Source organism: Eleginops maclovinus, chromosome 9, assembly GCF_036324505.1.
Source record: "Eleginops maclovinus isolate JMC-PN-2008 ecotype Puerto Natales chromosome 9, JC_Emac_rtc_rv5, whole genome shotgun sequence".
In the NCBI taxonomy this organism is placed as follows: domain Eukaryota; kingdom Metazoa; phylum Chordata; class Actinopteri; order Perciformes; family Eleginopidae; genus Eleginops; species Eleginops maclovinus.
The window spans coordinates 14,614,354-14,629,871 of NC_086357.1; the positions used below are offsets into that span (position 1 = coordinate 14,614,354).

Consider the following 15,518-nt stretch of genomic DNA (forward strand, 5'->3'; position numbering starts at 1 on the left):
TTTAACCCCTGGCCAAGAAAGAGGGAGGAGAGGAGGCAAAGGGAGCGAGAGAAAGGCGGAACAAGGAGAGGCAGGCGCTACATCCCTTCATCTCCTGAGCACGGATGGAGGAGAGGGGCTGCCGGTGGCTTTCACAGACTCTCTTCTCACCAGAGGAGCTGCTGTTCACCATATGGGATTTGGCCTCTCTTAACAAACAGGCCCCCTATTCACTCACAGCACACATTCAGCCGTTCATGGAATAAGGTGAAAAAAGTGCATTTTTGATGCCTTTAGAACATTGGATGGCCATGAGGGCTCCAAGTCTGTGTTTGATTCGCATAGTATAGAGAATTATAAACTAAAGGCTTTCATCTAAATGTGTATTCACACTGGATTTAGGGTTAGGTCTTTTTGTGTTTGACTGAATTTTTTTCTCAGTCTTAAAGCCAGAACCATGCATTCACTCCGGTTATTGAGCTGCTAAGGTGATCCTATAGATACACAGGCCTCTGCCATGTGGGTGTATTACATGTTTATCATATGCTTTTCCCAGTAGTTTGCAAAAGCTATTTCTATAAAGCTTTATATATTATTCAAAGTATGTCAGTAAGTTGGGTTTTAGTTTTTAAGGTTGGTGACAAAATAGCTTAAAGTAAAAAATGTTGCTGGGCAGTGCGGGCTGTCTGACACACCGGTGTTTCCCGCCAACCTGTTCTCCCAGCCAGCAGCATTAGGAAGGACATCCTCTGCCAACATCTTCTTTTTAGCCTACTTGGAAATCCCAAGAAGGGTATTTATGCCAAGATGAAGATGCCAGCATTTTTCATTTTTAGCCTACTTGGAAGTGCCAGTATACAGATTTATGTAGACATTAGAAGAAAATAAGGCATGAAGGGGTAGGCTTATTTACCCACTCTCTCATGTTTCAGTGAACATATTTCTTGCTAATTTATTCAGTTTAATCCCATCAAGTGTAATGATCCACCTGAATAGGTAGGAAAGAAGTTGTCAGTGGAGAGAGGCAGCGATCTACATCCCACTCTTAGGCAATGCAATTCCTTCTCCTCCCACTCTTTCCCTGTTGCCCTGCTCTCAGTTCCCAGCACCCTTCACCTATTAACCCTCCTTTCAGCTCGCTCACTCTCTTCCTTCGACTTTTAAAGACAGGCGTCTCAGGAATAACCAAAACATTGATTTTCCCCCATATCTACCACCTCCGCCCGTCTTCCCGGTATCTGTGTCACGGCTCAGGGGCTTCATGCTTGTTGCCCCCATCGTGGCTGTTGGAGGTCAGCCACCCTTGAAGCCCTCAGAGATCATTGGACATGCTATACAGTAAATATTGACTCCGGAGCTTGCTATCTGTCTGTAAACATGCTGTACTTGCACCGTACACCTTCCAAACGGTCACTCCTTCAGCTTTTTTCTCACATTTGCCTCTTATCCATTTCCTGAGGTGAGAATGGAGGAATCTATCTCCGGATAGGTGATTTCAATTCAATTCTCACCCGCTGGATCTGTTTACACGCCACCAAGGTGGAATATGCTATAGGTTGATTTCCCCCCTGTCAATCGAGCTTCCACTGGTGTCAAACAAACGGACTGTTTTTATACGGTTTGCAACAGCTCTTTATAGATTTTCTCAATTGTAGGAAATACAATAAACACATTTTGAATCTTGGGCATTTTGTCTGATAGGTGATAGAGAGGCTGATGTCTAACAAAGCCTTGTGTGCATGTGTGTTCATGCTTATGTTTGCAGATGGCATTGCTGGTTTCCTCCAGACCCTTCTGTCACCAACTTTGTCTTGTTGTATTGTAATTGACAGCTACAATTGTCTGTTAAATGCTAAAAATGCTTCATGACCACTATGTAACTAATCCAAAACAAACCGACTTGGAAAACCGACAGCCTGGATTTTGAAAACGCGAAGCCCCGAAAAGTCTGAATCCACAGATGCTGCTGACAACTTATTTTTTTTCGGTAGTCTTATGGCTTTCAAATCAAATAATTACAATTTTTGACAATATTTCAGTGCATAAAATCATAAGCCTGTCATTTACACCGCAAATATATTTTGTATGTGCTGAAAAGAAAATTAAATTTAGCCCAGGCGTTCCTTTGCATATGTCAAAGATGACAGTTGCATTATTCAGGAATAAATTGTTGTAATTTTTTGGTCAGTGTCATGGAGCTCGAGTGTGGTAATGTGTGTATTGAAGAAGGGGAGGGTGGATTAACCAGTGGAGGATCTGTCATGGTGACATTTGTGTCCCCTGGCGGAGCAGCAGGGGTCCTCTTCACCTCTGTAACCTTCAACTTTCAGCCTTAACCCCATTCAGGCCCCCTCATGCTTCCACCACACGCCCAGCATGTCGAAAGGGAGGGGTATACGAACGAAAGAGAGGGGGTGCAGAAGTGTAGAGGACAGAGAGCTGCAGGGGAGGGCGGGATGAAGAGAAACAAAGGTTGTTGAAGGAAAAGAAAAAATTAGACAAACATGGGAAACTGAGAGAGGTTAGGAGAAGAGACGTACGAACAAAAATTGAGTAATATGGAGGAGGAAAGACAGTGGATAAGAAAAGCAAGAGGAGAAATGATTGGGAGAGAAATGTGAAGGTGGAGCAAAACGGAAACAATAACAGATGGTTTTAGAGAAAGGATAGGCTCAGACACAGAGGAAAGCGCAGGTATGAAAGATAAGGTGTTTGCTAGTGCTCTGCAGATCTCACAGGGCCTCAGCTGTGTGTCGTTACAGCTCTTTTCTGCCTTCCAGTTATCTTGAATCATTCTTCTCTTCGTCACTGTTACTCCAGTATACTGAATTCAACATTCAGTACTTAAGTCTGATTTGTGCATACTTAGTCATGTGACATTATCTTATTTCAGCCTAATCTTTCATAGCTTTTCCTAAAGTGTACGCGAATGACCCCCTATTTTGTGTCTTGTCTTAACCTGAGAGAAAAAGAGTAGTACAAACTTGATCAGAATAAGTGTAAATCATACGGCACTGTAATCTCTGAAACAAGAGATGAGTAAAAGGTGATAGAAATAATTAAATGAATTTACAGGCAGCTTACAACAACCTTTTGAAGCCCCCCCTCTCCAATTTTCATACCAATGCAAATTTGGCCAATCACTGCGAACGGTAAGCATGGCTGCCAAAAGTTACAAACATTGAACCCCCTCCCCGGTTCTCTTTCTGTCCCTTTTCTTCTGTCCTGTATCACACTCCAGCAGCAGTTCCCATCCTCTCACCCAGTAAATCAGCATAAAATAGCCCTAACTGTGGCAGATCATAGGGTAAGGAAAGGGGGGGTGGTTGGAGTTGGTGTGTAGAGCTTAGAGCTCTGTTGCTTTTTTTCCCCGTGCCGCTCTTTTCAAGATGGGGCCCATGAAATTATCCAACAGGATTATGTAAGGCAGGATAGATTCGGTTGCGTCCTGCCATCCGTTGGTCCATTGTGTGCCTCTGAGTCTCAGGCAGCCTGGTGTGTTAGCCATGAAGCTACTCCACACACTCTGTGTTATTGCATGTCCTCTTTACCAAGGTAGGGGTCCTCTACTCTGGCTTAATAAATGTCTATATTAATCTTTTCGGGGATATGCATAGTGGAGGGTCGAACCCACATTCAGCCTGTGTTTAAATGGTCATACATACTTTAATTATGGCACCTGTTATACCTGTAGAACTCACAGTGATTGTTTTTCAAATGAAGTATCCATGCTATCAAAAGCTTTAATGCAGATTCACCATCTCTCAGACAGATTTGTTTGGACAGAGGTCAGGGTTTGTTCATGTTTGCCTTTACCATGTCCATGGCAATCCACCTGGCATGCGAGAGCTTGTCTCTTCAAACCCTTGCTGTTCCTGCTGAGGTCACGAGTTGACCTTGGAGCTGTGGAAGCCATGTTTACCAGAGACCCCTGTGTTCAGGCTGTGGCTTGGTTGCTGCTTCCCTTCAACCACATGGTAGAAGCCAGCAAGGAGCAGGTCTAGTGTTTTGGTTTGGAAAATTGCTTTAAGAGAAATGCAAACATGTCTCAAGACTAACACTGACCTAGGAAACCCTGACAGTGTAATAAAAGAGTCATTTTTTTATTGTTGCAATTTGATGTATGTGTATACTTGTACTTGTGTGTCCCAGAGTATTCCACTTATTATGCCTTCTTGAAGTTTATTAACGCAACTTGTATTATTTATTTCCACTCAAAAACTGACCCAACTGTTATTTAACATAATCAGATTTTCCCATTATGTATTATTAACTGGGCTTATCCTCCAGCACTGATGGTGTTCACCACAGAGAGAAAAAAATGCACAAACTATAATGATAAACAATAAGTCACGTTTTACATCTCTTTAGCAAACAGCTAGGCTTATATAAATCCAGGAATAATTAAGCAAATAAACTCAAGTTTGTGTTGATATGACTTTCTTAAACGTGCATGATTTGTTATAAATATAAGCTATCATATCTACACTGAGGATATAGATTAGCATATTTACAGCACATACCGCCTAGACTCTCTCTCTCTCTTGTCTTTCACTGTGCGCTGCTCTGTGTGTGTGTAAGTCAGTATATAAGTATAAGTGTGTGTGTGTGTGTGTATGTGTGTGTGTGTGTGTGTGTGTGTGTGTGTGTGTGTGTGTGTGCGTGCATGCACAGACTCGCAGCAGCCACCCCTTGCCCCCACCCCTCTCATTAATATGTATGTCTTCTGAGGCAGCTAGCGAAGACGGTGTGTTTCTCACCCGCTGATTAATGCTGTCTGTCAATTACCTCCAGATCCAACCGTGCTGTGGAGCTTCCCCCAGGACCACACCGACCAGGTTGGAACACACTCTGCTTTTTCATTCTTTCCTCCCTCTCTCTCCCTCTCTCACTCCTTCACTGTTACAGACAACCTTTACCTCCTCCTTCTCTCCCATCTCCCTTCCTTGCCTAATGCCCTCACTCACCCTGCCATCCTGTGGTAGCCGCCCCCCCAACACCTATCACCACCACCACCACCACTGCTTTCTCTCCTCATCCCCATCAGTGCTTCCTCCTCTCTCTCCTCCTCCCTCTCATTGTACGTCTGTTGCTGGTAATGAAAAGCAGTGAGCAGGTCTTCAATAACCGACGAATCAGTAATTATCATGCAACCGTGACAGGAATGCACACCTTTCCCCCGCTTTCTCTCTCTGTTTGTATCTCCCGCTTTCTCTCAGTGTGCTACTTCCTATTGTTTCACATTTAAAGCATTATCGGGTTCATTTTGAATCTGAAAGAGAAAATCTGCAGCTGTTTTGCAATAGTTTTGGAACACCATGCTCTTCCTTAAACCAGTCAGGGATTTATATCTCAATGTGTAATACACACCCATCTCAGAATCTCCCACTGTGTAAAATAATCTTATTTTAAAAAGGACATTATATGAAGACTTGGTTATAATTGGAGTCTTATTTTTGTATATTTGATTATCATTTCTATGGATAATAACCACATTGTACTTATTGAAGAAGTAGCCGAGGTCATTAAAATCCAATGGGTAAGAAACACAAGCTAACTGTTAAACAAGTCAAACTAGATTTTCAAAACCACTTCATTTTTACATAAAACTGACAATTCTATTCTATTACTGTGTGCACATTCTAGTAAGTACAGTAATACACTTTAACAGAAATGTACAACTGACAGTTTAGGTTATATTATATGATTAGCCTTCTTTTTCTATGTACAGATAGGTTGATTGAAGTATTGAAATGATTAAAATCAATTAAAAAGTTATTTGGTGCATTCTTATTTATACCTACTTTTTGTGTTTTGATTGTTTATACTATATATGAGTTACGGTGAGTTCAAGTGTTATTGTAAGCTTTAGGAATGATGGTCAAAACTATGAAACAGTCAGCTTTATTGTCTCTTTCAGTTTGTGTGTACAGAAAGAGAGAGTGTCCCCCAATCCCGAAGATTTAAAAATACAAATATATAAACACAACAGTCAATATATACAAAAAATCAGTCACTTCAAAATGATTTGGAGATAAGGACCAAAACAAGACCCACGTTGTCATAAACCCCCCAATCTTTTTTTTGAGCCAATCACAAAACTATACTGGCTGTCTCAGGGGGGCAATGTCAACAGAGAAGCAAAAACCTCTTGGAGTAATTAAAGATTTGATATTCCTTTTATTTTAAAAGCCTTGCTCTTACCCTTAGAAAATTACTCCTACTCAGCAGGGTGTCTTTGTTATTTCTCTCTGGCTTCACCTTCAAACAACTACAGTCTCAAATCCAACTTGATCAAAACAATCACGCAGCCTGTAATAATATGCGTATTAATCTCTTCGTTGTGCACACCACTCTGGAGTAGATTACGTTGACTCATTATCTGGGCAGCATGTGACGACTCCTGCGCTCGGCCGCTGTTGCTTCTCAGGCAATAAGTGTGTGGGATTTTTATAATGTCAGTCAGTCCAAGAATGATGGAAAACAAAGATTTGACAGAGAGAACCAAGTCAGCAACATATGGTTTCTGCTCCCCAAGTGGCCATAGCACCAGACAGGACCTGGAGCAAATTGCTGGAAAGAAGACTGCAGCAGCCCATCGGAAACTGAAGGAAAACATTGTCAACTAGGAAAAAAATTGAGAAAGGAAAAGAATATTTGCGTAGGCTCAACACCGCAGCCAAGCCCAGTGAGTTTAAACAGCTCTCCTGCCCCTCTGATCCATTTTATGGAATAAACGGGCTTGTAGAAAGATGCTTCAGGCGATGTCTGCCTGCCCCACAAGAACCACAGCATGCAATCAGAGTAAGAAGAAAAGAGAGGGAGTGAGAGTGTGAGCGAGAAATTACAGACTTGCAGAGGTAGGCACAGGAAATGGAAGTAATAGAAAAGGAGTAAAAAAGAGCAGCTGAACCCAAGAGAGAGAAAATAGTGTAAACATAGTGTTTGTGTCGTCATGAGCCTGCCTCATCCTTCCTCTCTGAGATGTCTCACTTTTTAGCCCCCCCACAACCTTACTTTTCTTTCATTCTGTTGTTGACCAGATCGTTTGTGTGGATAAGATGGCCCTTAAGATGGCTAGTTAGCGTGCTGTGTACAGAGGGATTGGCCCTTTCCCCCGTATACATAAAGGCTGTATTCACGGGCCTCATTACCAGGATTAGGGCTCCTTTCCTCCTTTGTGGGGCTGAAGGCAGGAGTCCTCTGTAGCCACAGTCTCCGTCTCTTTCTGTGGCCCGAGCTGGCCAGCATATGGCAGCAGCAGCCAACAGTCTCCACAGAGGGGCTCAGAGCTCAGTGCAAGGCCTCCTTTTGTTTAGACCGTTATTGTTGCTCAGCGTAATGACATTTGTAGGCCGTAGGATCGGGGTGGAGGGGTTAGTCTACCCCAGGGGAGGGAGAGGGAGACAGAAAAGAGGGAGCGAGGGAGAGGGGATGGAAGGAGGGGGAGAGGCAAAGACATGCAGACAGACAGGAGTGTGGATTATGGAAATATGAATTGATTTTTTTTCTGTTCTGTGGTAGAATAGAAAGCTCAAAGGAGAACAGACTGCAGGCTGGCTGGCACGCCGGGGTGGTGCTGGGGAAATATGAAGTGAGAGGCGCTTGCTCCCTCTTTTTCTTTCTCTCCCCTTTCTTTTTTCCCTCCTGCTCCCCCTATCCCTTCCTCAGCCCCTGAGACTCTTGATGCCCTGGTCATCCACAGATGCCACTTGGATAGAGAGGGAGAGAAGGAGGAGAGAGAGAGGGAGGGCAAGAGAGAGGTGGCTAAAGCATATATTTGAATCGCAACAAGGGTTTTTTTTGCAAATGAAGCAGACAGATGGAAATCTGTCCATTTCCTCTCAGATCTCATCCCAAAGTTGTGGAAAAAACACAGCAGACAGAACACACACACACACACACACACACACACACACACACACACACACACACACAAACACACACACACACACACACACACACACACACACACACACACACACACACACACACACACACACACACACACACACACACACAATTCAGAATATGGTTCTGCTACTTAGTTAACCACAGTTTGGTGAAAAGAGGGCCCACTCCTCTGTAGAGAACAGAGGATGATATGATAAACACTCAGCAAGTTCCACAAACAGACGGCCATTTGAAAAGCAACTCCGCAGTATGTAAAAATGTGAAGTTCCTCACTCAGATACACCCCTCAGAGATTTGCTGTACTTTCTTTGCCTAACACTGCAAGCACAATTTAACATTTTTAAGATTGACAGGCCAAACACTACTGATTTATTGCTGTGTTATGTTTGCTTTGGGCTATTATGATGTAAGTCCCGTGCATTTAACTCACCCTATAGGCCCACCATGGAGTCAAAGGTTTTAAAAAACAAGTAAAACTAACATGTTTAATGTGTAATCATCGGACCTTAAAGGACTATTTCCTTCCTGGTTTTATTAGAACATGGAGTGACCTTGTATCAAATTGCTCTCATTTGAGGATATATAGGTTTATCAACTCTTGTTGAAACACTTGTCAGATATTCAAAGGTAATTGTAATGTTAATGTAGAATTTGCCTAAAAATGTGTTTAGGCAAATTATACAAGGGGTGTCACCTCATTGAAGGAAACGCATTACGTAAAGCATTGTGGGGAAAAGAGCTAAGAATAGAAATACCTTAGGGGGTGTGGCTGCAAGTCTGGGAAAGCCTGTGTACTTCTTTCAAATTATTTTTTATCTCCTAAGCATAAATCCATTTTAACTGGGACACTGTACTCCTGCTGCAGGGAGTGTGGATAAATGCTGTATGACTGTATGCTGTCTTTATTGTCAGGATATTTTGAGGCCTGAATACTGGATGTTAGTACTGACGTTTTGTTTCTCTCTATATTGTATATTCTGAAGATATACCTAAAGCTTGTGTTAAAGTAAAATCTATATCCTTTGTAAGATCCAAGTTCTTTTTGCCTGCAAGAAACTCCACTAGTGTGGACCTTTACATGCTCTGAGTAGATTGGTAAAATAGTATCTCTACTCTCATGAAATAGAAACAGATTACTTCACATTTGGCCCACTTTTTAAGTTTTAACATTCCTATTTTCCATTTTCTCTCGCTATTGTGCTTTCTTGCAGATTTCTTCCTTTTATTTTACAGTTATCAGCCCCCCCCAAAAGTTAACTTGCATAAGATACACATACACTTATACCCATCCACAGGGAGATAACGTTATGTTTGCTTCCCTGGCATGTCATGGTTGAGTATTGGTTTTCTTATTGATATTTCCCCTAGTCTCTCCATCCCTTATATCCATTTGTATCTCTTGCTGCCTGCCGTTCATCAACAATCAGGTTTTTATACACCTTCTCTCATATTTTCCCTCTAAAGACACTGTTGCAGAAAATTGCAAATTACACATAAACCATCAGGCCAGTTGCAGCATAATATCCAGAAAGAAATAAAGGAAATATTGAATAATGAACAGATTTTACTCTCAGATATGAACTAAAGTTGATGTTAACTCTCTATGGCCATTCCACATATTTTAATAGGGAAACCTTTGATCTCTCTGCTGCATACTGCATAGACTTGAATGTATAACATGCTGTTTTTCATTTTTACCAAGGCTAGAGAAGGTGTAACTTGATTCTAAAAGGAAATCCATGCTTTGATTCAGATTCAAACGTTGTTTTGTATAATCAATTTGTGACATTTATTACACATATGTTGTGTAGAATGTAGTCAATTTTCCTGTGCAGGGGTTTTTATAGAAAAAAATATGGTATTAGGGCTTTGATCTTGTATATAAGATATATCAAATCGCGCGAGAACATGAGTCCCGTATACAAGATGGCGCCGCATGCATAAACAACATCTCTGTATACACAAAACTGTGCCTTCTGACCGTCTATTTATTTTATGACATCACTTTGAAATGTTACGGGGAAAATCGGCATTTTGGTATGAGGGGGCGCACGCCGAAAGTAAGAGGGCACAGCGCCCCTGTTACCCGGTTTAGGCAGAACCCTGCTGTGACTTTTATTTTGCATTAAGAACATTTGGGTGGTGCAGAGAGCAAATCCCTGTAGCAGAGAAAGAGTTTCCCTGTTTGTATTTGAAATATTAACTTTTATCACACTGCACAGTAGCAGAGAGACGATTGCATCAACTAAATGTCATATCATCCACCATGTAGCAACGGCCTTCAAATGTACCAGCACTCTCTTTATTGATGTGTTACTCAAATGGTACTGTCCTTGTGCGTATTTAGTTTTAACCACTGTCAAGTTTTTTTAAGATGCCATGACTTCTGGCTAAACTTAGCTTATTTTCCGTTCACGTAGTTCTGTACATCCATCTCTGCTCAAAAGCCCACCGTGTCATCAGCCAGACAGGAAGAGAGCGAGGGACAGAAAAAGAGGGGGAGAAGAAGAGAGGTGGAAAGTCTCTCGAGGCTTCAACCTTGGCAACTCTGAGTGTTGCTCTGACACCGTGCTCCATCAGGACAGGCTGCCTGACATGATGTGATTGGTGGCCACAGCTATGGGCTGGTCCTGGGAGGGTGAGGCAGTAAAGGGGGAATTTTTGGGTGGTAGATGTAGAAGGAATCTGAGGGTTTAAGGTAAAGGATTGGAGCTGGTGGACACGTGTCAACTCTAAGGGGAGGACAAGATAGTAGGTGAAGGTGTGGCGGAGTGAAGGTGGATGTGTGGAGGATCAGTAGCAAGGGGCCGAGGTGCAAGGCAATGACATGTGGCCCTCAGTTGAGACCCTATATAGCACCAACAAGATTGAAGATTCAAAGTTTTTATTGTCATATGTACAGTAGCTACAGTGTAGTTATGGCAATGACAATGTTTACTCCAAGTTTCCTTCAACAATGCGACGTAACTATATATGAGCTAAACAATCAATAAAAGAAAAATTGTGCAGGAAGAAACAGAAAATAAATAAAATAGAGAATAATCCAAGTGACCAGTGTGCAAGTAATGCACAAGAGGTAAACTATATACATGTAAAATAGAATAAGATGAGCTAAAAATAGAATGTAAAATGAAATAATGTACAAGAACAAAATACTGTTAATTTTACTAATAAATAAATGAATATGTTAAATGCAAACAGATGAATGCTTAAAGTTATGAAAGCAGTTAACAGTGCCTGCAGGATAAAACTGATGTTGAGCACAATATAGAAGAACTAAAAAAGGTGATAAAGACAAGGGAAGGTAGGAAATGGGAAGCAGGTTAGTTTAAAAACAAAGTTTTGGAAGAAAATGTTAAACCTGGCAGGAGGTATAGAAGTCGCAAAATTGGAGGGCTAAGGAGGTGGAAAAAAGAAACTAGTAGAGTGGCATGAGAAATGACAAAATATAAAAAAGACAGAAGTTTGAGTTTTGCTACAAACCATCATAAGATGTTGTCCACACTCCAATTATAAGGTTGTTTTCACAGTTACTGAGAAATTAACAGGTTCAGATACGAAACACTACCCATTAGATTAGTGAGTCAGTTATATCGTCAGTGATTATGCACCAGACGGTACATTTGTGTAGGCTGACTGTGGTTGACAGAGGAAGGCGTGGGTTGGTTGATAGCAGTAAAAAGATGATGCTACAGAGAAAAGTACAGCACCTCTGTCAGACTAGAGTCTTATCACAAGGGCCAACCTTCCCACCAATCCTCCAAACAGATAGGAGACAGAGAGGTAGTGATGTTTTGTGACATGCTGTGGAGAATTAGCATATTTTGCCAGCTCTTTAGATGCTGCTACAGCCAGTTTTGTGAAGCTCTAACAGCACGGCGAGAAGTACGGGAAACTGAGAGATGAAAAAGATGGAAATTTATACTTTTTTCATGTGTGGAAAAGTATAGGCCTGAATGTGTGTGTGTGTGTGTGTGTGTGTGTATGTGTATTTGTGTATACGTGTGTGATTTCTAAGCGTGTCACAGGGTCTCGTCTTTCCCCTTCACTGCACCCTGACAGCGGTGTCAAACAAGGCCTCATATGATCTGTGTATGTCTTCGAGAATACGTGTGTGTATGCGTCTGGGTTGATAGTGTTTTTATTCTTCTTTCTAACCCTCTTCACCTCAGATCCCTAGGGTGTTCCAGGGTCTTGCCTAATAGACAGTCTTGGCCCACTAAGCTGGCCTTTGGCTTGGGCACTGAGCTGGACGCCTAAGTAGGGCCCTTTGTTGCTCATGGGTCCTGATTGCGCTGACCTCTGGGCTGGCTTCCTGGGAGGCGATGGGTGGTGGAGATGGGGAGCATGGGGAAGTGTTTTTACGCCCCGCTGCTCACATCTCTCCAGCATCGCATGGTGACCGGAGAAAATGGAAGCACTGGTTTGTTTTGGCGGTCGAGTAAAAAACTGTTGGTTTGTCGTGATTCCCAAGTTGCAGGCGGACAGTCGTGGCTTCAGCTACAGATGTTATTTGATTTCACTACTATGCCACTCCCAGTTCCAAGAGCAAGGGACAGTAAATGCATGGTGTGTTTGGACTAAATTAGTTCCTGCTAAACATATACTATGTTAATGGAATTAGGAAGGGCTCAAACTGCTGGGTATAAAAAAGGTGAACAAGTTAATTAAATTAGATATTTGCGTAATCTAGCTCCATCAGAAGCTCTGGGTGTTTATCAGAGGGTTTAAAAATGCATATAATGAAACTGTCTTTGAAACCACAGTAAGGGAACAGAGAGGTTTTAATAGGGAACAGGGAGGTTGTTAGTCATGTGTTAAGACATTGTTTTGCTTTGCAATGAAATCTTGTATTGTACATGAATCTGTCAGAGCTGCTTATTGGGTTTGAACTGGACTGGTGTAATACTGCAGTATTCTCAAATCTTCTTTTGTTTTTGTGAACGCTGCCAAACTCCCTCAGCATTATGGCTGTGTCAGAGGAAGAAAAAGTGCTTATCTACACTTAGAAACAGGTTGTTCCTGTCAACCAAGGAAGCTCATATTTACGGTATTAGATGCCAGGCTTATCCTCACCGCACGCTGCTGTTGCCAACAGAGCTATCACACAAATCACACATATGACGCTTAATTGGCATGCAATCCTCTTTAACCACCCCTACATACATGGCACAATCAGCAGCCACCAGCTAGAGACGGAGACAGAGGCAATAGCAAAACACTTAGGGTGTTTTGTAAGGGAAGAGAAGGATGAAGAGAGGGAGGGAGGGAGGGAGGGAGGGACGGAGGGATGGGAGGGAGAAGGAGGAAGAGGAGGGTGCAGGGATGACTTGACCTCCACCGCTAGATTCCATGTACATCTGTCAATGAGACGTCCACAGCCAAATGTTTAGGAGCCAGTGTTGCACCGCCGCCCTCCTGCTGAGCTTCAATGTATACATTATTTGTGTGTACGTGTGTGCGAGGGTGTGTGTGTGTGAGTGTTTGTGACGCCATGTGTTAGAGGCAGGCCCACATCAGGGTTCATACAGTCGAGCGAGGCCCAGTGGGAGCTGAAAGCTTAAAGAAGGAAATCCCCCCCGGCTGCTTGGTGCGCGCACACACACACACACACACACACACACACACACACACACACACACACACACACACACACACACACACACACACACACACACACACACAAACGCATACACGCTCTCTCTCTCTCTCTCCTCTTGGCACTTCATTAATGAAGCCCATGCTTGTATGTTTGGGGCATATGCAGCTCTCTTGGCCCAACACTACAAGTGTGTGTGTGTGTGTGTGTGTGTGTGTGTGTGTGTGTGTGTGTGTGTGTGTAGGGAGTGAGACATCTCCCCCTATCACATGATAATATATTCAGTGGAAGATCTCGGCAGAGGCATAATACTGCCGCTCTCCCCTGTCTGAGCCCATCTGTGATATGTAGAAAGGACATCAGCAGGACAGGTTATTAGCACTGGAATAATGCACACTGTTATTGTTGATGCCTTATACTTATTCTCCTAGCAATATGCCCCCTCACACCATAACATAAATAAATACATCCATTATGGAAAAAGCTGAAAATAAATGAGTGCAGTACAATGGACCACATTGATACTACCCCAGTGAATTGTTATTATATTAGAGGGGGACTCATTAACAGCTGATAGACGGAGGAATGAGTCTGGGGCTGTACAGTGGGAGGTTAAGGGGATCTTATCGCTCCTGTTAACACAAATTGACAAATGTGTGCTTCATGTGCATTGTAGCCCAAAGAGGAAATAAAATATTTCATGCAACATTTTACCTATCTTTGTTAAACTCTAGCGAGGACAACTCTGAGGCTAAATGCTATGGCTCCTGGGATGCTGATTTTCCAGTGACGTATCAAATTCGAGGAAGGGGTTGTAAGGTGTTGAGGCCAGTGGAAGTGTGTGCTGTTGTGCTTCACAGGAGGGAAAAAACAAACGCCTTTATTCTGTCCTTGGTTAAGGCATCTTTGATATCCTTTAGGGGTCTAGAAGTGCAGATTGAAAATAACAAATATTTTCAGCAAACGGGGTTCCATCTTGCTATAGAGGTGGCACATACACATATGGATATAAGAACACATAAACCGTCAGGTGTTGACATGTGCTTGAAGAGGCCATAAGATCAATCTGCCACCTTCAACACCTCCTGGAGAAGAGCTTTGGTAACATGGGACTGAACCAAAATAACCTCCCTTAACACACTGCATGATGGGCCACAAAAAGAAAGACAGAAAGACAAAACTGTTCCTTTCCCCACATTTCCTTCTCCTATCAGCCCAGGCAGAGTGAGCAAGGATGTGAAAATGTAACGCCCCCGTGTCAATTTGAAAGTGCACCCCACCTTCCCCCTCTCAAGCAGCTCTGGTGCTTTGGTCCAGCTTTGAAGGCCGTTCTTATTACTGGCACAGAGCGCGGGTCAGAATGGCAAGCCGGCAGCATACTATTAAAGCCTAATGAAAGGAATCTCTGCAGGGTCTGAGGTCTGCTGTGGCCAGAGGAGCCTGCGTCTCTGCCCGTTGTTCTACTGCTACTCTCCTCACCATTCTCTAGGTTTTTTTATTCCATCTTTTTATCTGGCCTTATTGCCATCGCTACCGTCTCTGTCTGCGTGTCTATCGCTTTCTGTCTCTCTCAGTCTTTTCCTTTGTCTCCTTTATCTCTAAACCTTCCTTTAGTTTCACTCTACCTGAGTCTGCACCACATAATACTTACACTCAGTTGCCCCCCCCAAAAATAAGGTTTGTAAATTCTGTTTAGTTTCAATATTACGCATTCAATCATTATTCTGTAGAAATTGAATGTCATGATTTTAATATAATCTAAACTAAATTACATTTTGTGCAGGAAACTTGAATAAATACAGATGTTTGAAGATGTTTAGAAAGTAATATAAAATAGATATGACAGGGATATCCTGTTTTACCGGCGAGATGTAGAATAAAATAATTAAAAATGATTGATGCTAATAGTCAAAGCAAGTATTGAATTAAAAACAGAATCATATATTTGGCATCGACTTGGGTATCGAGATTCATGGAATTTCAATGTTATTAGAATCGACTTTTTTATGGTGGCCTATTTTGGAAA

General features: G+C 42.4%; 1 protein-coding gene across 4 annotated transcripts in view; it reads left to right on the forward strand.

Moving 5' to 3' along the window:
- dennd1b (DENN/MADD domain containing 1B) overlaps positions 1–15,518 on the forward strand; it is a 99,531-nt gene that overhangs the window by 14,323 nt on the left and 69,690 nt on the right. For 3 of the 4 annotated variants that reach the window (XM_063890936.1, XM_063890938.1, XM_063890940.1), the window contains exon 3: positions 4,774–4,817. The exons of the other annotated variant lie outside the window; for it this stretch is intronic. In XM_063890936.1, coding sequence (XP_063747006.1) covers positions 4,774–4,817 — 44 coding nt within the window. The remainder of the gene's footprint in view (positions 1–4,773; positions 4,818–15,518) is intronic. 4 annotated transcript variants of the gene reach the window in all.